We start from the raw sequence: 26,494 nt of genomic DNA, 5'->3' as shown, positions 1-26,494 counted from the left end.
GGTTGAAAAAGGGAAATTATAAGGGTAAAATTACAAAATACAGAAGAAAACGGATTGAAATAATCAAAGACACTTTAATTGCTTGGCGAAAATCAAAGATTATTTAAATATATATATTTTTAATTTTTTTATCGTTGGCCACCTAAGGTTTTATTTTTCACCAATTTTGTGTGTGTGTTTGCAAATTTTGCCAAAAATAAACGATAAATATATTTTTAGCTCCGCGGTGTGATACGGACGCTGAATCCAAAAGAGGAGAAATACATGCAGCCCGAAGTCAAGTTCAAGAGGCAGGTCTTCTTGCGAAATGTGATGCGCTTGAAGGCAATAATTGTCTGGTTCATCGATCTCAGCAAATACATCTCGTAATTTTTTCGGCATTACGCCAACGAGCTCATCCATCGACTGACACTTTCCAATTTCTCTGTTTTGCCCAGGGGATGCTTTGAGTGGGAATCGATTCCTCGGAGTTTGCTGTCCCTATTCCTCTTCATAGCGATCTGCTACTACTTTGAGCCCTACATGGTGCCAATCGCGATGCTGCTAGTCTTCCTCAAGAACTACATTGTAAGTGCGCATTTAGTTATTTTTTGCTATAATTAAAAAAATACGCTCAAGGTTGCTTCATTGACGGGTGGCTGCGTGCCCCGTGATGAAGAGGAGGAGCCCCTTGGAGATGATGACGACGATGAAGAGGATAAAGATAAGGTTCAATTATTGAAAATTTGTTTAATTGAAATTTAATTACTTTTTTATTTCAGGAGGAGAAGAAAAGTCTGAAAGAACGGCTGCAGGCGATTCAGGAGGTGACGCAGTCTGTTCAGAACGCCATAGGCTACATTGCTTCCTTAGGAGAGAGTATAAAAAAGTAAGTGATTAAATCTCTTAAATTTTCTATATTAATAGGCTTTGTTCATGTGCCAGTATAATTAGCAAAATGCCCGCCCTTACAAACATTTCTCTTGACATTTCAAGGTTAAGCAACCCTGTGATTTTTTATTGTAAAATGATTAAGTGTGTTTTAAATTCTATGTGTGCAATTGTTCCTAGTTTTTTGTATGATAATGATATTAAAAATATTTTCATTTTAATTTAAAAATTAATAAGAAAATTATAACCTTAAGTGAATTCTACCACACTCTAAGTGCAAGAATCTTGATTATTAGTACATAAGTTGATTGTTTTACCTTTTAGAAACTAAGTATATATTTTTATTTCTACCTATTCATATTTCAAAAAATATTTTATTTAAATTTTAAAGGCAATTAACTTAATTGGGCATTTCTTGTATCTTCTATTCTGAACACCATGAAGAAGAAGGAGATGGCATCACCTCATTAAATCGTACTTTGATTGTTTTTTATTAATCAATGTCATGTCCAAATCTGTTCCCTTTTTTAAATGTTTAGAAAAACGTAAAACGTGTTATATTAAATTTAAAATGCAGCAAAAGAAAATAATATATATCACAGAAATTTATTTTCTTTTAATCAATTTTATGCAATTTTTTCATTGAATAGCAATTAAATCAGTTTAGAGCTTTAAATGTTAGTTTGATTACTTTTATATTGATATACCATATTGGGCAACTACTGCCCACATTAATTATTTAGATTATTATGAATTTATAAACAATAAATTAAATAATATAATTATAATATAAATTATTTCAGCACGTTCAACTTTACTGTGCCATATTTGTCGTGGCTGGCGATTATCATGATCAGCACGGCCGTGCTGGTTTTGTATTTGGTGCCCCTGCGCTATCTCATCATGGGCTGGGGTGTCAATAAATTCGCACGCAAACTCGTCAGACCGCATACCATCCCCAACAATGAGGTTCTTGACTTTCTCTCCAGGGTGCCAGATGACGAATCTCTTGTGAGTACCTTTCATCAACTCAAATTATTAATGCTACTTTAATATAGAGAAAAAATATTTTGATTTTTTTTCAATCTGTAGATTTTGTTTCAAGAATTAGGTGTTTGTGGCGAGAAACCAAAGCATAAGTATTTTGTTCAACTTTTATTTTTCGCTTTAGGCGGTGCGGTACTTTCTGGCTTTTCTTCAAACCCATATGCTGTTTTTCTTCCTATTTTTTTTATTTTTTATTTTAAATTTTGCTTCCAAGCCTGCATCCATTGAGTGAGGGAAAATAAAGTTGTACTCATCAGTGCACTTATTTCAGTTGGCTTGCCGGGAACTCAAGCCGTATTCGATCAATGATCCGACAGAACGGAGACGCGACCCGCGCAAGAAGCACAAGGCGTCCTAAGGCGCTGGAAAAATGCTCTTGACGTTGGAAATACCGCAGGCCTCTTGCTTATATCTGCTGCTGAACACAAACAATTGCGAATATAATTGTGATTCAAGAGAAAACCACCAAAGACAAAGAAGTATTTTTAATTAAATCTCTCTTCGTTTCCATATGTGATTTTTATAAATAGGGCTGGACAACGTTTATTCCCGTGAAATATATTAAAATGTAATGACAAAAATTTCGCTGAATTTGCAGATGCTTCTTGGTACAAAAAGTCGATCAAAAACCCTCATGCGAAAATTCAATTCATTCATTAGAGAACAATATATCGAACCAAATCATTCCATTATGTCTCTCGTATAATAATTGTGCTTGGACATTTGCGGTGATCAATCCTACATAATATAGCTGCGGACTTTTTCTTACTAAAATTTACTGTGAAAATCAAATATCCTCTCTTGAAATGACTTGTATAAAATTCCATGTGTGTTCCTGATCTATAGCCATTAATCCTCCAGAGAGACAACTCGTGTATTCTAACAAAACTCTTCTTCCGCGTCTCATCATGTAATGGAACAAAATAGTAAGCGACAAAATAATCTCTCTTCTCTCATCTGCATCAAGTGTGTGTTGATCGATTCTTGTATTTTGTGATTGTACACTCCCATTTTAATCTCGTCATGAAGAGTTATAAAAAGAATTTGACAAAAAATTAGGACACAGAAGAAATTAATGTCAAATTCCACAAATTAAAAGTGAGACAAAGTTTTTGAGCTAGCGTGTATGGAAGATCCCATTTTGCGTTAAAATTTTTTTGAAGAGCATTTTTATGCTAAATGAAAAGTCGGGGAAAAATAAATTTGTGCTAATTGAGTGTCTTTCCTTAAAAAATAATAATTTATTATGGAAATCGAGCTACTTAACATCGCATGTAAGAAAAAATGTGAGCTGTTCAAAATATTTGAAATTTACAATTGGTGGCATTTTTTGACTGCGTACTTTTAAAACCAAACCTATAAGTGGCTTTTTCTGTGTACCACATCAATTTGTGATTTTTAAAAAGCGACGTGCTTAATTGTTGTTGCATTTTAACTTTGAATGTGTATTAAATTCGCCTGTTGACTAAATGAATGATCCCTCCACTCAAATTCATCGTCACATGTAATTAATTATTGAATTGACAGTCAGACAAAGTATTTATAAACAATGTTATAAACGAAATTATTAACATAAAAAGACGTCGTTTTAAAAGGAAACAAAAGGTTGATTATTTAATGTGTCAACAAGTCTATTGTATAATCGATGATTATATTGAGCTCTTTAATGTCAAACTTCATTGTCTGTTTGTATATGAAATTTTTATTGTTTATTAAAAATACAATAATACAAGCACAAAGTAAAAAAAACTTTTGCCTATGTTAATTTCTTTAATTCAAAAGAAAAATTGCTACAAAAAGCAAAGTCGTGAGTGCCATGTTTGTGGCAACATTGATCGCGCCGTTCATAACAGCGATCTCAAAATAGGGCAGGGTGTCTAAAGGAGCAGGATAGTTTCGGAGCCAATTTGGGCCAACGTACACTTGCTGTGTATTCATGTCGCGCCAAATACCGTCTGGAAGGTAGATGTCCCTCGAAACAGCCCCTTCATCCATGACAGGTGCCACCAGAATTGAAATTCTGACCCAAGTCAAACGAAACGTCTCCGACTTGCAATTTCAAAAGTGTACATCACATTATAGTAAATTTCATTTTAATATTTAAAATAATTTACCCTTCCTATTAACAGTCAATTTAATTTTCCCATCCACATCTTTGGAAAAATTAAGTTTTCCTATCGTTTTTTCAACTTTCCCCGCACCGACAAGAGCTGCAAATATTTCCACATTTGATACAATGCATCCGTTATAATAATACTAATGTAAAAGAAGTAGTTAATAATACCTGCGAGCGTAAACGCCACGGCAAGCACAAGTATGTGCGTCCGTGCCATGATTAAGGAAACTGCTAATAATCCTTTGCGGTGAGTTGTTTTATTATCAAAGCTGCTCTGCACTTTAATTTTGATAAGCGCTGCACAGCGCTGCAGAACAAAGACTCTTGAGTGTCGAGTGATTAATTAAAGCGACAAACAAACAAGTCAGAGTAGCTGCTCTCAATCTATAATGATTAATGTGATTTCAAAAAGGCAATTTAATTTATTACGATAGGGATCTTGATAAAATTAAATCCTTCAAATTTTCCTTTTCGCAATATTTGAGCTAAAATATACATAAAACTTGGACAAATTTGTTTAGGTATAATTACTAATAAGGCTAAAATGCTGAAAGTAAGGTACAGACAGGTACACAATAATTAAAATTAGAATGTTCAAGAACCTGGGGCCATCTCGCGCGTTTTGACCGTAGCTCTGAAAGTGAGGTGACCCCGACAAACCGGTTTCATGTCAATTAAATTAGAAGGCTCGAGTATAGTCATAATAGCTCTCTTGGAGAGGAAAACACCAGCCAAGTTAAGTCGACACCAAATATTCGTCTTGAACCACGATTGAAAATTATTAGGATACCTCTGCAAATTAAGGTATTATGCTGTCCATAATATTTTTTTAATAATTTTTTTTCATTAAATTAAATTTTAGAGCCTGATATTGCTATAATTAATACGTGACTGCTCAAAAGTAAATCAGATTTTATTTTTGGCACTGTAATAAGTGGTATTATAAATTAAAAACAATATAATTATATAATTTTTATTAAATAAAATAATGAAAATAAGAAATTAATAATTTAACCTTGTTTTATTAACATTTTTTATTTTTGACCTGTTTACTTTAATTGTATTTAAAATTTCAAATCTACCAAATGCAATTATTATGTTTATAAATTTTTAATTAATTTTAAATAAACGGTAATATTTATTTTATTAATTTAAAACCTATTAAAAATTTTCAAAATAATAAATAGACAATAATTTATAATATTAAAAATAAAATATACATTTTATTTATCTTTGCAATAGTTTAATAATAAAGCAGTTAAGAAAAATTGACAAAATTGTGCATTAGTTTCTAATTCTTATTTTACCATAGGTCGTGAATCTATATCATGTTGCTGTCAACTAAAGGACTTTTGGTAACTGCGTCTTTGCTGGTTTTGAACACCATATCGTGCGATCCAGATCCGAATTTGTGCAACCTCAATCAAAAACACATTGCTCTGCTAAACGCAACGATCAGGTCATTTGAAACTAATGAACGATTAGGTGGGAAAAACGTGGAGCAAAAACCGCAGAGCACTGCTTTTGAGCCGGAAAAAGTTTGTTGGCGAAAATTCTACAACCTTCTCACATCGCTCAGAGAATTGGACCGGAATGATAATAACAAGTGCGAAAATGAAACTGGAGTGGCTTGCGTGGACTCAAAATTTGAGCTTGTGCGAAGGAGTCTGAATGAAATGATCAAAAGTTCCGAATGGACTTCGAGAACGGCTCTGAAGAAACTGAAACCGTCCATTGACAATCTTTACAAAAGACTTTATGAGGAGACGCTCGCGAATCAGAATATTGACGACGTTTTACCACTGGTCAAGTCTAAGATTCGCGAAGAAAATTACAAGGAAGCTGCCGCTTTGTTGACCCGCTCGACGGAAAGACTCACTTTAGAAGAGATGGAAAATGTCGCGATGAAAATGAACTTCTTCATAAAAGACAGCATAAAAAAATCACTACTTTTCGCCAGCCATTTAAAAGCAAGCAAAATTTCGTATGCAGTGGCACAGAGTATATTTTGGGCAATAAATGATCAGAAAAAACAGGAAGATTTAGAGACTTTACACCTGTACTATGTGATCGAGTCTGTGATGGATGAAAAAAACTACGGGGAGCAAAGTGTAGATTTCAGAAGACGATTATCCTTTCTTATAAGAGAAGTCTACGAGCATAAGAATAAATTGGTCTTGAAACTTTTGAACGATTTGGAAAATCAAAGTTACGATTCTTTAAAAAATGCTGAAGATTACTTTGCCCCTGAAAAATTGCAAAAACTTTTGCCTGAATTAACGACCAAAAAACTGGAAAGCTATTTTGAGTCTTCGATTGACTTCATGATCCAAGCAGCGTCAAAATTATCCAGTATCGGCAATCAATGTATTGTGATGGAAGCAATTTACGAAAAAATTCAGCAGCTGCACGACTCCTCGTCTATTGAAGCGTTTCAGGTGTTCCTCTTCACGAGAAAAACTATTGACGAGGAGCCCAACTTTAAAACGGAAGACATTTTATTTAAACGCAAATGTGTAAATGTCTTGAATGGTCTCGAAGATTACAAAGAAGTTCATTTAGACTTATTTTATAAAATGTTCGATGACCAAAAATCGTGGCGCCCATTGATCGGAAAAATTTACAGCCACCCGCTTTCCATGAAGTGGATGCTGCCGGATTTGATTGAAAACCAGTACCAAGGCAAACCAGAAAAGCTCCGAAGCTTAATCAGTTTTTATAAAAAATTGAATTCCTTTGAATACTCTCACATTTTTCTGCACAGTTTAATTCGGCAGTTACGGATGTTTGACGAAGTAAACAGTTTTGACGCGTTTCGCGTCTTCCACCACTTGAAAACTGTAATGACGCACCCTCAGTATTCCCAAGAGGGCCACATATTCCAGAGAAAATGTGAAACGGCCAAGTTGCTGGCTCCCATTTGGATCGAAAAAATTTTGTGGAACAAAACCGAGAGCTGCAAAATCAAGAATAAGTCCACTGGCGAGAATTTAATTTGCTCCGAACAAAATGCGCGCACTGAAAATTTTAATCTCATTTTTACTGCTGGTGAAAACGAGCAGCAGAGAAGCAACATCAAGTGGACGATTAAAATCGATTACGAGGATGCACAATTACTCCTGCAAAATAGGTTTCAAATGAATTCGTATCTGCACCACGGTTTGGGGTTGCCGACAGCTTATGGCACTCGGGACGGCTGGAAAGGCTGGTCAGGCCACAGCGACGAAAAGTGGAAGATCGAAGGAGTTGGTGAAGAATTCATAAAACTTTACTACGCCGGTAAATTTTAAGAAGGACGTTGCTTTTTTATTAAATTAATCAAGTATTTTTTTAGATGGTCTCTACTTGACAGGAACTACAAGGAGGTGCGCGGGATCAAATAATTGTGTGGATATTAAAAGGGGCTCAAGGGATTCGCTGCAGCAATGGAAATTTGAATGTGATTAAAACAGTGATTTAAAAAAAACATTAATAAAATATTTTGCTATGCCTAATAAAATATTATGATTTTCCCTTATTTTACTACCATGTTAATAATATTATTAATTAATTAAAAAAACACCTGCAAATCAAATTTATACAGGGATTGATTTAGTAATCTTAAAAATAATTATGAAAGATTTAATTTTGGAAAAATGTCAAAAAAGGGCTTTTAAAACACTAAACAGAAAATCTTTGCGTGTCAAAAATAAGGATAGCAACTGAAACGTTTTCTACCAGATGTCTCGTTTTAAATACGAGGGGGAAAAGGACCTTCAAGAAATATCAAAGGTTGCAGTCGACGCACCTGCTCGCTAGGAGAATCAACTCGTCCTCGCACAGTGTAATTATTATGGGCTATGGCAGTCAGAAGAGTAAGATTTTTTGAAAGAACTCTCCATTTTCTAATTTTACACTGGTTTTTCTGTCAATAGGCTTTTTACATTTTTGTGGTTTTGATTTTCTGTGATCGTGCCCATTCCGATTGCACAAATAGATCAGTTCCATCTGGCCCACGTAAGTAATTTTTTTTGTTTCATTTTAAATAATATATCAATGGAAAATTGCAGTTTACTTCGGAACAACTGAAAATACAAGTACTGAAAATTGTGGGGTTGTGGAGAACAAATTGCAATTTGTATCCAGCTTTCCGTGGGATGTCGTGGTCTTCTTTAAAGAGGACCTTTGTATAGCACCCGGCGTGGTTGTTTCACAAAGAGCTGTTCTGCATGGTATGAGAATAAAGGTAATACAAAGTCAATATTTATTTATTCATTATTTTTAGGCACTACTTCGTGCAAATATTCATCTGGCGTCACCGTTTATCTAGCAGGCATAAAAACAGATTATAGAAACGCACCAAGTGTCTACGTCAACGTAAGGATTTTTTGTTATTTGATTTTATTAAAGATACTAAAAATTTTTTTTAACAGGTTAGCCACATTTTCGCTCAAGATAATTATTCAGTTATTACGTTTCCTGCTGATTTGAACAGTTTTGAAGACAAAATCAAGCCAGTGTGTCTATACAATTTTGAGGAAGAGCCTAGAGAGGCCTTCTACGTCTCATATCTGAATTCTGATACAGAGGTATTGAACTAGAAAGGAATAGTATTTTATTTTTATTTTATTTTTCCATGTAGCATAGAAAAGTTTTTAAGATAAAAATGCTGATCAGCATAGTGCAAATATATATTTAAATACTTTTAAAACGGTCACTTTTAAAAATGATAATTTATAATAATAGGACGACGAAGTAGTGGCTGCAAAATTCTACCCCCAAAATATTTCACACTGCAATGCACTAATTAAAACTAAGGAGCATCGAGATACTTTCAACTCTACCAACATTATTTGTGTCACTCCTGCTGGTAATTTATTTTTTGCTACAGTAAAAAATATGCTTAAATAACAAATGAATTAATTTTAATTTAGATCGAATGCCGCTATTTTCAACAGACGAATTGCTCTACATGAAAGTTAATTCTCGGTTTTATTTACGAGGGCAATTTCTGGACGTTTTCAATTCTCACCATCATTCTCCAGTCGCCATCAATCTTGCAGATGAGACCGCATACATCGTAAGCGTGGTTTCTGATTTGTACTCCTTGGATCCAGAGCCTGAACCACTGCCACCTCCAAGTAGAAAACATATTTTTACTTATTATTCTACTAGTTGTGCTAAACTATTTAATTTTAAAGAATTCCATGGAGATGAGAACTTAAGTTTCCCACATTGTGGTAGAAAACCTGTTATCACCACTCAACTGATTGTCAGTGGAGATCCTGTGTACAGAATTAGCTCGCACCCTTGGCATGCTTTCGTGGGTACCAATTACTATGACCATCAAAATTTTCAGCAACAGGATCTTTGCGGCGGAACATTGATTTCCGATAGAGCAATCGTCACAGGTATGTAATAATTTTTTTACTTTTTCGAAGTTTGCCAATCGGCCAAAAATGTTTAAAAAAAAATGAAATTGCTCTCTAAAAAAGTTGGTTTCCTTAACCTTAAAAAGACAATGAGGTTAATAAGACTCATTCTATGTTTTTTTATAAAAAGAAAACAAAATGTAAAATATTGAAGTTCCTAATTTATATTTTTCAGGATTTTGTCCTATAAAATAGAGCGCTGAAATTTATACAATATTTGATAATAATAACTATACATGAAGAATCAACTTTGCAATTTTAGTAATTCAAAATTATTAAAATTTCAGCGGCACACTGCCTGGTAGCAAAAGGAATAACAGTCACTACTCTTGACAAGTTTGAAGTTGAGGTTGCAATGGGAGTTTTTAATAGGTCACTTCCTACGTCAAATGAAAGTTCGAGACAAATAAGAAAGGTATTATACTGATAATTGATGTGTAAAAAATATTGCCAATTTTTTTCATACAGGTGAAGCAAATTTTTATCCACGAAAAGTACAATGCGGAACAAAAGGAGCTCAATGACATTGCTTTGATTGTCGTTGAATCGCCCTTTGACACATCCACAGAACACGTGAAGCCCGCTTGCTTGTGGAATCGGAATTCATCCATCAGTACTGTTGCTGGGTCACTCGGAACTGTGAATTTCCACGTTTTGTTTCATGCAAGAATAATTAATTTTGAGTCAAAAGGTTGTTGGCTGGGGATACACGGAGTCATTTGAAACGTCGGCAGCTTTGATCATGGCGGAAATCCCAATTATTCACCACAAAGAGTGTTTTAAAGCCAATAGGATGTTCTATCAAGATAAACTGTCTTATTGTAGCAATTTTTGTGCTGGAATTATAAATGGTATTTTTCTTATAATTATTTTTTTTTTAAAGATGAAATTAATTTTGTCTTTTGTGTACAGGAACAAGCGTTTGCAACGGAGATAGTGGAGGCGGCTTGATCACCTTTAACCAAAACCTTCGCAGATTTTTCCTGAGAGGCATCGTCAGTTCCGCCAAGAGTAAAAGACTGAACAACGGATCAAAGGATGTTTGTGACCACTCGGCGTACGCTCTGTTCACTGACGTTGCGCAATATGTCAACTGGATTTTAGAGAAATTGCCGGAGCTGAGGGCCAATGCAACCCAAACGGGATAGATTTTTTTTCTGTGGGATAGAAACATTTTTTTAACCAATATATTCATTTTTACAGCAAAATTAAAGAAACATTATTTAAGAAAAAGATAAAAAAAATTCTTTCAAATGAGACAAAATCCTGAATAAAGTTGGCAGTAGATTTTTAATATTTTTTCTTTTTCAACATAAAACGGAAGAATTACAACCTTAACTTTAAAAAGCAATATTGCACTAAGGGCCAATAATTAATAATTATTTATAAAAACTCTACAAATATCTATAATTTTCTTTAGTTGTTGAGCTGCTGGCCTTCTTGTCTGGCCGGTGGTGACTAGAAACTTCTCAATCTGCAGTGTTTGACCTTATTTTGAAGACTCAAATTTAACTGAAATTTGAATTTAAAAAAATTAATTTTGATCCAATATAAACTTGCAGAATTTTACCTTGGAGTCCTTGGTCCTCTTCGAGCAATTCGTAAGCAAATCTCGCCGCTTTTTACCCTTTTGAAGAGACCGATCGCCTCTGCGTGAGAAAGGCCACTCACCACTTCACCATTGACGGCCAAAATCTCATCGCCTGAAACAAATCAAAAATTGCGATTGCATTTATGAAAGTTGCAGAGAATCGATCGGTCTATGTTGAAACTTCATTTGTGTAATGGATAGGTGTGGACACGCCCTAATCGCGTTAATGGGGTTGGAAATCACCCCTCGAGCGACATGCATGACGTCCTAGGGTTTGTTTCTCCCCCCGGGGAATCGATGGCTAAATCATTTTGGAGAACAACGCCGGGCATCAGACACATAGAAAGAGGCGACGATGAGAGAATACACAGCATATTGAATTACTCCATTCTATGGGTCTAGACTTTTAAGGCCTCGCGCGAAGGAAAGTTATTCTTTCAGGCCTTTCTTACACTGACTGAGCAAACAAAGAAAATAGCGTTATGCAAAATTCATTGCGAAAGACTGCAGGTCATAGAACTCCCTCAACTACTGCTCTTTGTTTCCTGGAAACTTCTTCTTGAAATTTTTTAAGTCTGAGCGAATTGGGAATTATATATTGGTACATGATTATTTTGTTAAATATTATAAAAAAAACCTAAACATAAAGATGCGAAAAATATAAATGAAACTATTTTCGTCTCGTCAGCAAAATAAATTTCAGGAATCAAAAGCAGAGTAACATGTGATGAAAAATTAATTAATCATTTCACCTCTCAATCAGGATCTCTGTTTGAAATGACTAACAATCAAACAATTCCAAACTCTTGAAAATATTCAATTTTCTTCGTTTGGGATTTTACAATTCCAAAATTTGTAAGTAAATTTGGGCTTATGTATAAATATTTATATATTGTATTGCTTTTGCAATTATGTTTATTCCACTTTAAAATCAGAAAAAAAATCAAATCAGTAAAAAAAGCTTAATTTATTCTACTCACAGCAACAAACATAGCCTTGATGAATAAAGTTCAATTTAATTATATTTCCTTTTAATCATAAGACGGAAATTTAATATGGTTATGAAGAAACATAATATTTGGTGAACTAGATTTCACAAGGTGATGTGAATGGAGTTTTTATATAATAAACTAACAAATATTCATATTGAAAAATAAAATTACGAAAAATAATAATTGAAGTGTGCAATAAATTTAAATAATTATGCAGTTATTAATTTTTATTATTAATTAATTATTACTAGGAATAGATCTGGACGGAGAGATTGAATATTGTTAAATCAATGCTGAAAATCACCAAAGTGGGTGGTTAGTCAATTTTTCTTTGCAAAGCATGAGTCTTTGAGTAGGTGTGCAAAAAGGCTCCTTTCAGCGCAAACCCTGCCTATCCGCGTTGCTATCCCACTTCAAGGTTAGGCCCTTCTAGTGCTCGGACCGGCGCGCTCTCTATCAAAATGTTTGATTTTGGCACCTGCATGCACGTGTGTGGCCACGACTTTGAAGAATAAAATCCGCTTTTACTTTCTGCTAATAGTATATGGTGCGTTACGCGCTCCCTCCACAGGTGAATCACCGGCAGATAACCAAAACAAACTAAGAGTTTATCTGCAGGGACTATCGCAACTGAGAGTAAATAATTCTCACGCGTGCCTGCGTGCGGCAGGTTTATTAGCGCGAATTAAATCTTCGTCAACTTCCGCTCGATTATGTTGAGAGAAACAAAAAAGAAATACAGGACAGGAAAACGAAAAGGTGAAAATAACAATGATCTTATTTTTTTAAAGTGGCCGTGATTTTAAAGCAGAAGAGGGAGAAGGGTCGTTGCCTTTGGCTAATCACGGGCCGTAAATGCCAATTTTTTCGCAGCAAATTGCTTCAAAAGTCGTGTGTGTATTTCTGCTTGACGACTGTAATTACTCTCTTCTCTTTCGCGGCCCCGGCAATTAGCATTCGTTTTTATGACCAAGGCGCTTAAGAGTTAAAACTCTCAAATTTTTCCGAGCAATTCAACCCACTGTAAAAAGGACAGAAAAACGTACCTTCCAGCAGTTTGTGATTCTCGGCGGCCTGTCCGTCGGGGAAGACACTTTTTACGAAGACCCCAATGTCCCCCTTGGGCGAATCTCGGCCTCCAACAATGCTGAAGCCCAAACTTTTGTGTCCAGGACCTTTTTGGAATTTTACTTCGAGCAAGGAGGTGGCGATTTGGGAGTGAATGGAGGTCAGACTCGTTGCAGGGGTCAAACGGGGGGTGAAGGTGGCTGGATGGGACGTCGGGGGCGACCTGGAGATCACCAGCTCCACCTGAATTGAGAAGGAGAAAAAATGAAACATGTGTTGAAAGCCTGAAAATTTTTATCCTGATAAATACAAGATCAGATTTTAGATTCAATTCTGAAAGATTAAAACTCCAAATATATATTTAAAGTAATATAATAAGATAGCATGACTTTGCATCTGACGGCCAGAAACGATGCAAGCATGATAGGACTATTTTTATTAAATTTTAACTTAAAATATTGAGCAACCGCATAGTTTAATTATTTAAAAACACAAATTGTATGTAATTAAAATTATCAAATGAAAAGACTATGATGTTCATAAATCAAAATTCTTTTGATCTATTTTTTTTTATTCAAAAATATTTTAAATTTGATTTAAAAAATTATAACTCATCAACAAATTAATGTGAACTTTAAACAAATTCCAAATAAAAATTGATTTAAAAATAATATTTAGATAGAAAGTTTTTAACTTTAATTTTTTAATTACTAAAGCTTTATTGGTAAAAAGATTATGATAGTATTAAATAAAATAAAAAAAGAATAAAAGAAAAAAATAAATAAAGACCTGTGCAGATCCAGCGGCGCTGAGAATTCTCTGCGCCTCACGAACAGGCAACCCGCGCAGCAGCGCTCCGTTTACGCTGACGATCTCGTCGCCAGGTCGAAGGCGGCCGTCCCTTTGAGCCACCCCTCCTGCCTCTAGTTTGGTCACAAAGTAGCCGTCGCCGACCGACAGGGCTGAGGAGAGCGCCAATTGGCGCCGCGGCGCCGCGTGGATTCCAAGGGCCTGCAGGCCGGCGGCCCTTATAAGACGAATCATCTTGAGTTCGGGGCCGTTCGGCGGTCGGCAAGGCATCCTGTAACTGCCGAAGCGTGGAGCGGCGCAGCGCTCCATGATGCGCGGTTCACAGAGGGACGTGCGGCACCGACCGCCCGAGTTGCTTTCTTCACTGCTTGGCCTGTCACTGTCGTAGCCGGACTCGGTCGAGGGCACCTGCCAACCAATTCCGAATTATATCCTTTAGGCTCCCAATGCCACCGTGTGACAAAATTCTCGTTTTTAAAATGATACACATATTTCTAGTAGGGGGAAATCAGTTCATTGGAGAACAATTTTTTGTACTTTTATGAATCATTCAATCAAGAATTGTTTTAAGGGGGCTTGTTTCATGTAGCTTATAAAGTAGTCTCAAATAAATCTTGATTTTGCAAGTGCATGGTAAATAAAATTCTTGAAAACCAATCAGCCATAAAAGTATTTAAATATTCTGAACATAATAACTAAATTTATTTTTTCAAAATCTTTCAAAACTTTTTTTTTCAAAACTTAATTTTATAGTGTATTCAATAAAAATATAACATTTTTAAATTATTGTAGATAATTAAATTGTGAAAAAAATCAACTAATAATAATAATTAAATTATCACATTAAATTATATATTTTAACATCTTCCCAACCAAAATGAAATAATGTTGAATTGAACCTTTAAAAACTCTCTATAAAAGGCAGAATGTCACTTTCCTAATTATCTTTTGAATCGCAACGAGGTGTATAATGACTATTAAATTTGATTATTTCATTTGTTCCATACAAGGCTGCAAAAGGTCTCCCTTTCATTCTCTGCAAGATGAATATAAAGCGACAGCCCTTCCTGTCTGCTGCGAATTGCAAAAGTTATAAACAATCTGAGAGGATGTTCCGATTCACCGTTCAAAACAACGCAATAATAAAATCGTTAGTTCGGGTTGATCAAGTCTGACCGCTGCTTCCTTTTCACTTCCTTCAAAATCCCATTGAAAACCAAAACTGTTATTACCTCGAACGAGGTGATGGAGTGCGGACGACAGCGGGGCATTTGTCTTGCGCCGGGTTCTTCAGGCAGGGACGCGAGTCTCGACGAGCGCAGGAAGGCGTAGGGGAAGCGGCGGCCGATTTGCGACAAGTTGTCGCAGCTCAGGGTTTTGGAAGGCACCGGAGGAGGCGTTTGGATTAGGTCTTCGGCGGGGTCGTCGCCCCTCACGTAGCTCAGCTGCGAGGTCGAGCAACTACGGAAGAGCGGGGTCGCTGGGGAGGTTGAAGGGCGGCTAGAGGGGGTCTCTGGCCGCCTCAACAGCTCTAATTTGCGACCGACTCGCCGACCCCATGTGCTCAAAACGGTGCCTAAGGAATTCACAAAAGATGAATTAATGTAATAAAAATGAAAATATAATCATTGGTATTTATATACAAAACGGATATAATTTTCAAAAAATAATTAAAAACTTAAATAATATTGGGTAATTAGTTAAAAATCAGGGTGGAAAATAATTTTATTTTAAATAGAAGTTTAAAAAATTTTGTTTAGAGGAGTTCATTGTATTCAATATTAAAATAATTCAATTATAATTAATACATTAAATTCTTCATTAAAAATGATAATAAAAATAACGTTAGTTTGATTGCATTTAAAATAAATTAGAATTAGGCTATAATTATTGAAAACAAATTGATGCAATACAGTTATAATATAAATTGTTCCATATAAAACAGTGAACAAAAAGCACCAATTAAGATTATTATTTAGGTCGCACTTGGCAGCATTCTGTGTTTTACTTTTCATAACAAGCGCGCGACTTGGTCAAAAGTGCAGTTACTTGATGGTCTGATAATCACCTTTTTTCGGCGGGGCGTCTTCAAGGACGAGTGCTGGCACCGCCTTCACCATTTGCCAGTCGTCTTCTTTGTCCGGGCTGGACAGCGAGACGTCCGAGAGACGCCTCCTGAAAAGCCGCATCTTCCTGAAATCAAGAATTATGAAACGTCAATAAAGCGAAAGTGAAATAAATTGTTAGCATTATTGCGTGCAATAAAATATTTCAACCCAATAAACTGCAATGAGCGCAAAGTATTGTAAATTTCACTTCGGTGTGTCTATGGCCACAAATTGCGAGAGAGGCAAGGCCTTGCTCAACACATAACTGTCTGAAATGATTCAAATTCAGAGCATTTCTCCGCAAGAATGAGAGAGACAAAGCAATGAGGAAGACGCCGTGCAAATCTGGAGTTCGTCCAACCCGAGGCGGGAGGAACAAAACGGATAAGAATCAAAAGAACTGCAATTCTTTGCGGCATTCAAATCGATTCGCTTGTGTCTTTCTCACTCACCTTCTTTTCATTTCTTTCCTTGCCGGGAACATTATAAATCTCGTGGGGATTTGGGTTAGCAGGAGACCGGCCAGGAAAGCGTGAACGTCGATTGTCGAGATGCAGAGCGGAAAATTGAGCCGCGACGCAGGCGAGCACGAGACGCGAATCGTAATGACAAAAAGAGGCGCTTATGCCTGATGACAAACAACACAATGTCGCAGCGGCAAATAAAATAAATACTGCCGCTTTTTGTCTGAGTGCAGTAGCACATCCGCGACCGTCAGGCGGGCTAGACAAGGAGAGACGAGAATTGATTTTCTGCGCGCTGATTTCAAAGAAGAAACCATCACGGATTCGCGGCACACCTGCACAAACATAGTGGCGTGCATGGTGGTCAAAACGGATTTAGTTCTTTGTAATGGTAAAATTTCCAGCATCACTTAAGCAATTGATGACTACATTCTTGGAAAGAGCTTAAAAGAAGATCTTATTGTACAGGACTATAAAATATTTAATTTTTAAGAAATAATAAATATATAAAAAGTAAAAATCGATAAGAAATTTAGAATTTGGTAAGTCTGCTTGATTGAAATTATTTTTGATAACAGCCTGTGATCAAATTTTTGATCAGTTCACAATTTCATTTATTTTGTCTGTTAAATAATTGATTATATAAACGCAGCGGATTGAAGTTTAGAGTGCTTACTTAGTAAAAGTGATAACTGATGAGTATAATTAAATAAAAAAGAAAATATTTAATTATTTGATGTTGTTGCTGTGATTTTTTCTTGTCCAGGGGTTTTCCTCAACTTAATTGCTGGGAGTCGGGTTGATCCTGATGAAGAATATTGGGTGAGAAATTTTGGAATTCAATCAGATAAGATCTTGAGATAATAATTATTGTATAAAAAGAATGCTAAAATTCTCTCATGATCTGCTGAATTTCCAGTGATGTTGACAGAATTGTATAATAATTAATAATCAAATATCCAATGCTCATTTTTAAATTAATCAAAATCAATATTATTTTAAATGAACGCATGATGATACAGTTTTTTAATCCGTTTCTAAGCATTAAAATCTTTTTTATTTTCACAAAAAAATTTTTTTTTAACCGATACATTTTATCTAAGCTTCTCTAAATTTATTAAACAAAAAAAAACCACACCTGTTTGCCCTGTAGATTGGAATAATCAATCATCGACTATCCTAATCCTAATACTATACATAAGAAATATGGTGCTATTCTACTCACGTATCTGTATCTGATTTTTGTTCACAAACACAAAATGAATTTAAATCACTATGCCTCTGCCTACTGTATAATTTGCATTTTTGATATATCGATGAGAAAATAGAAGAATGCTTATTTCCTTCGCCACATTAATTTATCTCCTCTCCAGCAAAATATGATAGGAACGAAAATGTAAATTCGCCGCTAGATCTCATTTATGCACAGTCAGGTGTGTTCGCCGCCGTTTTTCCAAGGATAATTTGGCGATTAAAATCATTATACGCACAGAAAAGTGCTGGTTGTTTATTAATGAAAAGCGCGCGCGGTTGCGAGCGTGTATCTCTCAGCATGAATGTAAATGAAGCACAAACAAAGTAGGACAGCGCGGAATGTTGTTTCGCATTAACATAGTAACAAAATTAACTCGAATAAGAAAATGAAAAGCGCAAGACTGTCCTTAAGAGGATTAAAGCGCGGAGAGCGAGGCCGTGACTAAAATTGGATAATTGAGAATGAGAGTCAAGAGCATTACCTAGAGCGAGAGAGAGAAAATAAAAAGGAAAAACGCGTCCGAGTTGATTGTCCACTTGCACTTTCTCGACGACAGCCGGTGTGTGAATCGAGCAATTCGGAGTTACAAGTACTCTTAACTAAACGCATGGTACCGCACAGGGAGCATTCAAGTTTCACTTTCACCGAGCGGCACCTGTCGTGGCCCGCGGCTCTTCGCGGCTTCGCCCGATACGATCCAAGGCCTGCGTATGTACATGCGAGAGAGACACCCATATTTGAAGAAAAGTGTTAGTACAAACATGATCAGTTTCAAAATCAATTGAATGTTTTCCCAACAGATCGTGGACGATTATTATTCAGGATTTATTTCATTATTGAGATTTATTCACGCGCAGGTTGTTGCATGTCAACAAAAGGACAATTGAACATTATTATAGATTCATGCCAATCAAAACAAATCTCATGAGGCAATTATTTCAAGTTATTGGCATGGATTAGTCTCATAATTTTAATTGTCAATAATAGAGAATAAAATAAATATATTTTCGTCACAATCACTCCTCTCACTGTTTTAAGAAACGATTTTTGGTTGAAGTATATGGTGTTGAAGCTATTGAATTTTTAAATTGATATCATAAATAATATATTTTACACTACAGGGCATGCAAATTGAACAATTTTTAATTTTGTTACATGCTCAATTTCAATGAACTACAATTTATGATTTATTATGTTTTTGTCGTAAAATACTTTGCAATAATTTCTGGCCTTCAAACTTTTTTATTTTTTCTTAAATACAATATTTTAAAGTAAAACATTTAATATTTTAAAATGAAAAAATATTTCGTTACATAAATATGATGAGATAAATTTAAAACAATTTTTAAATAAACTATTGATCAATATAGAACCATAAAAAATTAAAAAATTTCATTTTTAACCTTTTAAAACAAATCTTAATTCAATGTTTTTTTGCATGACTTTTTTAACAAAAGTATAAACACTCCCACGCAAGGCAATTAACGTCCAAAGAATAAGAAAAAACCGCGTCAAGGGTCACGGCCATTGTTGGCGAATCACGTGGGAATCAAAAGCGCACAAAACCGAACACGCACATGTGCAGATAAAATTCACTCTTGCTGCGGTTTTGCAACTCGAGACGCTCCTCTTCGCTGCATATAAATTTTATTTTTTTTCCTGGCATCTGAGAAAGAGTTCTCGCGTTTTTGCGGCTGACGGACGAGATCTCGATTTGCTCACGTGCTGTGTTCAACAATCTTTTCGCACCTGATTGCACCCACGTACAGATTTGAAATAATATATAGAGCCGCCTCTCGTGTTCCAGAAATTCGCTTTTGTTTCATTTGGTACGCGATCGCTCGTGATGTATCCTGACGTGAGCGCTGCACCATTTTTTGCATCGCAATGTTCTCGCCTTATTAAAAATTTCTTTCTTATTTCTCCGTTCTTTTCATAGTGAGACCGCAAAAATTGATTCTGAAAATGAGCATTAGTGCAGCAGCTTTCTCTCCAGAGTAATTGAGACATGATGATTTTTCGTTTCCACAGAGACTTTTTGTGTTCCTAAAATGTTCGTACAACCGCAAAATCTTTTTGTCTGCGGCTCTATGCGGCGCAATTCACTAATGGAGCAATCTTTTTTTCCGCAGAGATTTATATAGTTAACAAAAATAACTAACTAAAACCTCTGCAATAAAATTATTACACAGAAAATCCATTAAATAAAAAACCATGTTATTTTAATTCTATTTTGGGCAATAATTTTCAAGCAAGATAATTTAGTGATTTGCTGAAATTTAATTAAATTGTATTTTGTTAATTATTTCTTACAATTAATTGCTTATAAATTTTGTTTAGATTTCTAGTGCTAAAAGTATTTAGCTTAACTTGACAAAAAGATCAAATAATTTTTTTCCAAATTGGAATTTCAGGGTTCTTAACAATATAATGTTAAAAGACAAAAAGTTCAAATCTTTTATTTTATTTATAAGAAAAAACCTTTCCAGCAATTGTGGTTTGTTGATAAAAAAAAAAAAAACATACGCATTTTTAAAGAAGGAAGAAATAAAATTATAAAAAAGTGTTGTTTTAGTATCAAATTGCGGTGCCTTTGAAAGCAGCTGCTAAACGCAATTTAAACACGATTCGCAGAATATTGCGTTTTATTTTAATGTTACACTTTTCTTCTATCGCTATGTAAGGCTCGACCTTTGCCTCGCTGCAGATAAATCGTTACGTAGACAAAAAGTGACCGCAGCGTAGGGGCCAAAGATGAAATCGAAGCACTAGAGCTGCGGGAAAATTATCTCGGGATTCTCATCTCGCGGCGTAATCCCGGCACAAATGTCTCTCTCTCTCCTCCATCGCACGTTGGAAATTATTAGGATATAAAATTCTCATCTCTTGCGGTCTGTGAGCGCGCGAGAAGGAAACATTCGAGCGGCGACAAAAAAAAATAAAACTAACTATCCGCACCGGGCAGGAATGAATATATACATCGAGCCAGTTCAGGCGTGAAGGGCGAACTGGCTTTTTTAGTCCTGATGGACACATTTTTTTCTGACGGTTTTAATAGGAGAGCATTGGTTTTTTGTCGCAATCAAAGTTGCATCTCCAAATATGAGAACGGTAGTTTCAAGTTTCTTTAATAATGTCCGTGGCAGTCACACTCCAATTATGCATTCCTTGATATGACCCTTTGAACAGTGATAAATTTTCATGAAAAATTTCAATTTTCAGTTTATATAATTTTTTAATTGTTGATTAAAATTTAATATTGTCTTTATTGATGCCACAAGATCCATTAACATTACAAAATTATTCAATAAAATTAATTAATTGCAGAAAAATAAATTAATTATTAGTAAAAGAATTAAAAAAAATTTATATTTTCTTAAACACAATTTAGTGAAAGTATTTCAAAAATAATTTTTTCAAAAATCTTTTAAAATAAATTTACAATTTTATTTGCTTGCAGATGCATTAGTTCTTCATGCACGGTCTGTTGACTAGGTTAGAGTATCGCCTTGTTACTTCGATTAATTAAGGACAAAACTCGGCAAGGCTTAAAATCGTCCATCACTGAAAGAGCCTTCTTCATTTCCTAGGTGAACACAAATTACACAAATTACGAAGAGAAGCCAAAGAGGCGTAATAAGCGCGGTCCGATCAATTAATTTGCTTTCATTTTCGCATGCTCGCGTGGATCACATTAGCATGCTTGTAGATTTTTGGTCTGCTGATTCCAACCGGCGGCTGCGCCTGCTAATTAAAAAAAGTAGTCTCATCTGAACAAGCGCCTCTTTGAACTCGCAACATCTCCAAGTTTGGCGTGCATGAAGAATCACGACGACGAACCCAGAGTAAGTGAATATATAAAAAAAAAACATAATAATAAACGGAGGAGAAGCTGCTGGTTGAAAAACTACTTGAAAATTATGCGATTATAAAATTAAAAACCACGTCTTTCCAGACCATTAAGCGAGCTGCTCATTCGTTTTGTTCAGACGTCGTAAAACCAAGTGCGTCTCATTTGTTTGGACCATCATCTGAAGAGGAGTGAATTATTTTTACAGTAATAATAATTTGCGATCGATTTTTTCTCTCTCCGTGTGTGCCGCTTTCTGGTTGCATTTGCGTGTCTGCGCCCGATTCGTACGGCTTCCGAATCACGAAATGGGCCCAGCCGCGCGCTCTCTGTGTAACTTTTGGTTCGCTCTGGCGGAACAGAGCAACCTCGTTCAAAACATAATATAAACAACACGAAAACGTGTCCGTTTTGTCTTTTTGGGGAGAGACGCGGGATGGATAATAATTATTTCTTTTCACACCTCACTAGACACACTGCGGCTTCTGATTGCTTTGTGCTTTAGATGGCAGCCTCTAAATGGAGCTCTAGGCCATTGCCATCATTGTATAATTTTTGTTTCAATATATTTTCGGAAAAGTATAAGTCTTAATTTTAGGGCATTTTCTTTAGAAGATTGTGAGGAACCTTAAAAAATAGTTTGGTTTTTAATCAAAGCCTTTACAATTAAAAGTCTGTAGCAAATATATTTTATTTTATTTAATTCTTAGTTACAACAATTAAAATAAAAATATTAAAAATAATTTCAATTTTGTTTCAATGTATTATATCATAAAAATCACGAAGTAATTGTAAATTTTAAATATATAATAATTTGAAAAATTCACTGGAATAAATAATTTATATTAGTTAGAAAAAATTTTAACTAAAATTTTTTCAGAAAAAAAAAACAGAAGAGAATGAGATAATTGGTATGAAATTAACACTCGCCATGCATAAAAACAATGAATTAAGCGCTTAAATAAAAGGCTCCTTTTTCTATAACTGATACATAATTTATAATATTCCACTATTATTTCAAGCATATTGCTGGTTATTCATTTTTCATTGAAACTATAATGTAGCTTTTATTTGAATAAGTCATAATTTATTTTTCAAGTCTATATCAAAAGATTAGATTAAAATGAGGTGGCTACGAAATTGATTACGATATAATAGTAGCAATTAAATCAGCTTTTTTATCAGGAATAAATTTAACGATAAATAGTGTCCGTAAAATAATTTTATAACAAAAAAACTTTATTAAATATTTATTTATTTATATATTTTTGTGGGATTAAATTTTAGCTGGAAACGGTATCCTAAAATTGAATTCCTCTAAAAAAGTGTTCCACATTTCGCGCTTTTTGGGACACCGCGCGCTGATTAAAAGATAGCTAAGAATTTCTTAATGACTTTTCATCAGTTTCTTGTCAACCGCAGCTACACTTTTATATGCCAATATAATTAAGAGGAATTTTCTCTATCTTAATGAGCCTGATATTTTTCTAATGGGCCTAACTGCGTTTTAGTTTTTATTCTCGAGCGTTTGAAGATAAATATTTAGTTTCTTTAAGGCTCGAAGTGTGTTTTGAAGAGAGCGGAGGAATCCGTGCAAGTGCCGGTCGAATATTTGCAGAGATGCGGAGAGGCTGAAAAATCTGTGCCTGCGAGAGAGGAACGCGCGCGCTGGCCAGGTGCGTCATCTGCTCTTAGCACTTTCACGGCTCACTGGCTTTTGGTTTCAAAGTCAAGGGCTGCCACTTTTCTCGTTCGCTCGATTGCCAGCCAAGCCAGCAAACCTCCACAAACAAACAACTTTTAAATGCCATCAAGTCCCACACTCATTTTCATTAATGCAACTGCAGCTCGGCGGGGAAATAATAATAATAATAAGTACACACGCGTTTTATGAAAAATATAAAATTAAATGATCTGCCGCGCTCGAGAGAGTGATCGGGAAAGAAGACGCGGACGTTTTTACTTCGCGCCGCAATTAGGAATTGACGCGGTGTGGCGTGAAATAATAAAAGCGTTGAATTGCACTTGATCAAAAGGGGATAACTTAATTTGCTTTAATCTTGATTTTCTTTTTCAAGCTTGTAAGCACAGAGTTAAATGTAATCACACTCGATTCGCTCCACTTGCGTGCTATTTTTTTCTTGCCTTTCAAATCAATTGTTTGGAAAAAATAAATATTAACAAAACAATATAACTGATGGATGCTAAACCAGCGCTGATTAAAAAAAATTTGAATTTAAAATTCTACCACAATAAAAAAAATTATGCTGTTTAACTGTTTAATTCATTTAAAATCTCCTTTCATTCAACATTGGACAAAAATTAATTTTGACATGAATTAATTTTTCAAAATGGATCCTTTTTTGCCCTTACTCATTAGATAAAATAATAATTTTTCATGAGTTGGTTTTCAACGGCAATGAGTTAAATCATCTTCTCTTCCCATCAAAACCTAATTAAAGAAATATTATTCTTACTTTCTTATGCAATTTCTGAATTAAATTCTGTAATCATGCTGATGGTAACGGACCTAGAGAACGAAAATTAAGAAATCCACTCGTCCTCAAAATTATTCAAACAAATCTGGCGCAACAGTAAAACTCTGGCTCATCTCCCTCGTTAAAAACATAATTGCAAAACCGGAGCACGCGAATCGCATACCGAGAAAAAATAAAAATAATCCAGTGTGCATCGATGTCGGCCAAAAAAATCACAGTCCGTCGCGGCTGAAGGTCACGCGCAAACTTAAGAGGTCCCCTCTTGATAATAATAATATTGTAAATTTTTTGCCTGATGAGAGGCGGCTGCGAATATATCAAGGAAAACGGAAAGACCGCAGAGAGTGTGGCTGATGCAAAAAACGACGTTTTCGATCAGAAAAGAGTTATAATGGTCAAGGGAAGCGCGTGCGTCTCTCATTGATCCACTCTCCTCTATTTGTGTTCTCAGCCGGCTTTGCAAAAAACGTATCAAACAAAAGGGGCAAAAAATTTCATGCGGGCATCTCAGCCGAGGCAAATTGACAGATTATTTTTTATGTAAATTAATGAGTTTGCACGCACCTGAACGTGGGTTTCGTGGGACGAGAGAAAAATCGCGGGGTCCACTTGCGCTGCACCTGCTACAAACAACGCCAGCCGCGCCTGGTTGCCACAGAGACCGAGCGCACACTGAGAACCACAACACAGTGCCGACGACGAGTGCCCACCAGCCAGAGACAACTGCAGTATGGGCTGCGTACAAATGGCACATCAAATTAGTTTAAAAACATAATAGTTGAAAAATACTTTCAAATTTTGGTTGTGATGTGGCACACAATATTATTTTATGTTTAAATTTTAGTTATTTAAAAAAATATTAATACATATTTTTGATATTTTATAATTCTTTTCTCACTAATAAAATACATAGTTCATTTTCATTATTAATAATTTTTTTATTAATAATAAAAAAAATTATTATTGGTGTTAATAATAGGATAATTAAAATTTTTACTCGGTTTATTTACCAATAAATATAAAAATATTAAAAACGTCTGAAAATATAATTTTTTAATTTATTGAGCAGCATATAATTTGCAATTTAGTTTGAAATTTCCCTATATTGAGTGACTCCCTCACGTGTAGAGCATTTTATATCATTTGTAATGAAATAAATAAAGGACCTGCCTCCTTTTTAGAAGGTCCTGTAAATGAGGCCGGTCAGAAAGATTGCGCTGTTCGCCGAGTGGCGTGCACGCGGTGCGCGCGCTCTTTGCTTCTCTGAAATGTATTATTTTTTTATCGCACTACTATTTTCATTACAAGCTGCTACCGCTGTGACTTTAAAAGGATCCGCTCAATCAAACGCATTCTAATATGGACAATCGATTTTTATTCTGGCAATTCGGTTCTTACACGCAGCGTTTAATTCGATAAAGCTTCTGTTCGGAGGGAGGAGCGAAAGCGTGGGCAACAAGTCGATTCACTTTCATATTATAACACTTCTGATGAGAAAAAAGGAAGCGATCAAAAAGCGTGGTTATTATGGTGGGTGAGACGAAATGAAATCGTTTTGATGCGGTGATCTGATTGAGAGTCGCGCGCCGAGAGAAATCTCTGTTTTGACAGTTCTTTTTATCTCAATTGTTTTTTTTTTTCACACCAGAGAGAGAACTTTTAATTTGTCACAGAATAGCGGGAGTTTTTTTAATCAATAAAAATAGAAAACAACATTTCATCGTAAAAACTTTAAAAATAAAATATATTTTGTCTCTTCTTTATAAAAACCAAAATTGAATAATTAAGTTACGAATGAAATATACTGCGCGGTAAATCAAATTAATAAGTATGCGTGTTTTATTTTTGGCTTTTCTGCTTGATTAACTCCGAAAGTCGTCGTCCTCCCGGCGCCTGTTCTGCGTAGGCAAGCAGTAAATGGTGCATGAGGGGCAAGTGGCGTCCCAGCGTCTTCTGCATCTCGTCCTTATCTTTCTCCATCACGGCCCACTCAGCCTCGAGTTGCTCGAGTCCCCCCTGGTCAATCTGCCCACCCTTTTCCCGAATCAAGTCGGGCAAACGCTGCACTAGGTCGACCACGGCGGCCTCTTCTTCTGCTTCCAGTTTTTTGCTCAAAATCGCCCCAACGTAAAGGTACAAATACCTCCGCAGCGCAAGTCCTGCCGGCTCAATGGCACTCTCAAACCCAAGAATGCTCAGACCTGCAACTCCCTGCTCTAAACCCGGAATCATTTCGACACTTTTTCCTGAAGCTATTATTTGACATGCTTCTGCCTGCCCGTAACAATCGGAAATGGAAAAAATAAATTTCGCTTCGGCCGCAGCTCCTTTTCCGCCTGAACCGGGTGGACCGTTGGTGCCTTTTTTACGATAAATCTGCACTTCTGTCACTAGTTCTCCGTCTTTTGCGTAAA

General features: G+C 35.5%; 4 protein-coding genes and 1 long non-coding RNA gene across 15 annotated transcripts in view; 3 read left to right on the top strand and 2 right to left on the bottom strand.

Annotated features, from left to right (window-relative positions):
• LOC132203699 (multiple C2 and transmembrane domain-containing protein) overlaps nt 1–3,610 on the top strand; it is a 36,188-nt gene extending 32,578 nt beyond the window's left edge. The window contains exons 14-21 of one of the 11 annotated variants that reach the window (XR_009442462.1): nt 220–365; nt 438–567; nt 619–708; nt 762–868; nt 1,674–1,881; nt 1,963–2,009; nt 2,189–2,396; nt 2,448–3,609. Coding sequence is in view for 9 of the 11 variants with exons in the window: in XM_059631644.1 (XP_059487627.1) it covers nt 220–365; nt 438–567; nt 619–708; nt 762–868; nt 1,674–1,881; nt 1,963–2,145 (864 nt within the window). In the remaining 2 variants the exon portion in view is untranslated. Of the gene's footprint in view, nt 1–219; nt 366–437; nt 568–618; nt 709–761; nt 869–1,673; nt 1,882–1,928 lie in introns of all 11 variants that reach the window. The other 10 variants (XR_009442463.1, XM_059631645.1, XM_059631647.1 and 7 more) reach the window with 10 other exon arrangements.
• LOC132203704 (uncharacterized) lies at nt 3,597–4,360 on the bottom strand. Its single transcript, XR_009442464.1, has 3 exons — nt 4,202–4,360; nt 4,032–4,127; nt 3,597–3,966 (listed from the first exon to the last, which is right to left on the bottom strand). It is a non-coding gene; the product is annotated as an uncharacterized LOC132203704 (long non-coding RNA).
• A 323-nt stretch (nt 4,361–4,683) lies between these two features.
• On the top strand, nt 4,684–7,622 carry LOC132203701 (uncharacterized). The gene is made up of 3 exons (XM_059631652.1): nt 4,684–4,837; nt 5,346–7,312; nt 7,368–7,622. Exons 2-3 carry the CDS (start codon nt 5,362–5,364, stop codon nt 7,478–7,480), a joined length of 2,064 nt encoding a protein of 687 aa, XP_059487635.1. The 5' UTR covers nt 4,684–4,837; nt 5,346–5,361; the 3' UTR covers nt 7,481–7,622.
• Nucleotides 7,623–7,712: 90 nt separating this feature from the next.
• LOC132203702 (uncharacterized) lies at nt 7,713–10,709 on the top strand. The gene is made up of 12 exons (XM_059631653.1): nt 7,713–7,887; nt 7,948–8,029; nt 8,083–8,244; nt 8,298–8,389; nt 8,446–8,601; nt 8,759–8,882; nt 8,947–9,153; nt 9,214–9,423; nt 9,732–9,859; nt 9,913–10,083; nt 10,136–10,295; nt 10,357–10,709. Exons 1-12 carry the CDS (start codon nt 7,873–7,875, stop codon nt 10,590–10,592), a joined length of 1,743 nt encoding a protein of 580 aa, XP_059487636.1. The 5' UTR covers nt 7,713–7,872; the 3' UTR covers nt 10,593–10,709.
• Nucleotides 10,710–10,715: 6 nt separating this feature from the next.
• Nucleotides 10,716–24,758, bottom strand: LOC132203703 (PDZ domain-containing protein 2-like). The gene is made up of 7 exons (XM_059631655.1): nt 24,645–24,758; nt 15,974–16,098; nt 15,138–15,481; nt 13,885–14,313; nt 13,074–13,338; nt 11,015–11,147; nt 10,716–10,956 (listed from the first exon to the last, which is right to left on the bottom strand). Exons 2-7 carry the CDS (start codon nt 16,092–16,094, stop codon nt 10,953–10,955), a joined length of 1,296 nt encoding a protein of 431 aa, XP_059487638.1. The 5' UTR covers nt 16,095–16,098; nt 24,645–24,758; the 3' UTR covers nt 10,716–10,952.
• Nucleotides 24,759–26,494: the final 1,736 nt, after the last annotated feature.

The sequence above is a fragment of the Neocloeon triangulifer genome, unplaced genomic scaffold (assembly GCF_031216515.1).
Source record: "Neocloeon triangulifer isolate White Clay Creek 2 clone unplaced genomic scaffold, ASM3121651v1 ptg000017l, whole genome shotgun sequence".
In the NCBI taxonomy this organism is placed as follows: Eukaryota; Metazoa; Arthropoda; class Insecta; order Ephemeroptera; family Baetidae; genus Neocloeon; species Neocloeon triangulifer.
The sequence above is the reverse complement of the archived record's forward strand: the minus strand, read 5'-3'. Positions and strand labels throughout refer to the sequence as shown.

Coding starts and splice junctions, on each gene's coding strand:
- LOC132203703 (XM_059631655.1), bottom strand. CDS start 16,094: ATGCGGCTTTTCAGGAGGCGTCTCTCGGACGTCTCGCTGTCCAGCCCG. Junction 15,482..15,973: donor AGACGCCCCGCCGAAAAAAG/GTGATTATCAGA, acceptor TGAATTCCTTAG/GCACCGTTTTGAGCACATGG. Junction 11,148..13,073: donor GAATCACAAACTGCTGGAAG/GTACGTTTTTCT, acceptor GATTTGTTTCAG/GCGATGAGATTTTGGCCGTC.
- LOC132203702 (XM_059631653.1), top strand. Junction 8,602..8,758: donor ATCTGAATTCTGATACAGAG/GTATTGAACTAG, acceptor TTATAATAATAG/GACGACGAAGTAGTGGCTGC. Junction 9,860..9,912: donor GTTCGAGACAAATAAGAAAG/GTATTATACTGA, acceptor TTTTTCATACAG/GTGAAGCAAATTTTTATCCA.
- LOC132203701 (XM_059631652.1), top strand. CDS start 5,362: ATGTTGCTGTCAACTAAAGGACTTTTGGTAACTGCGTCTTTGCTGGTT. Junction 7,313..7,367: donor CATAAAACTTTACTACGCCG/GTAAATTTTAAG, acceptor GTATTTTTTTAG/ATGGTCTCTACTTGACAGGA.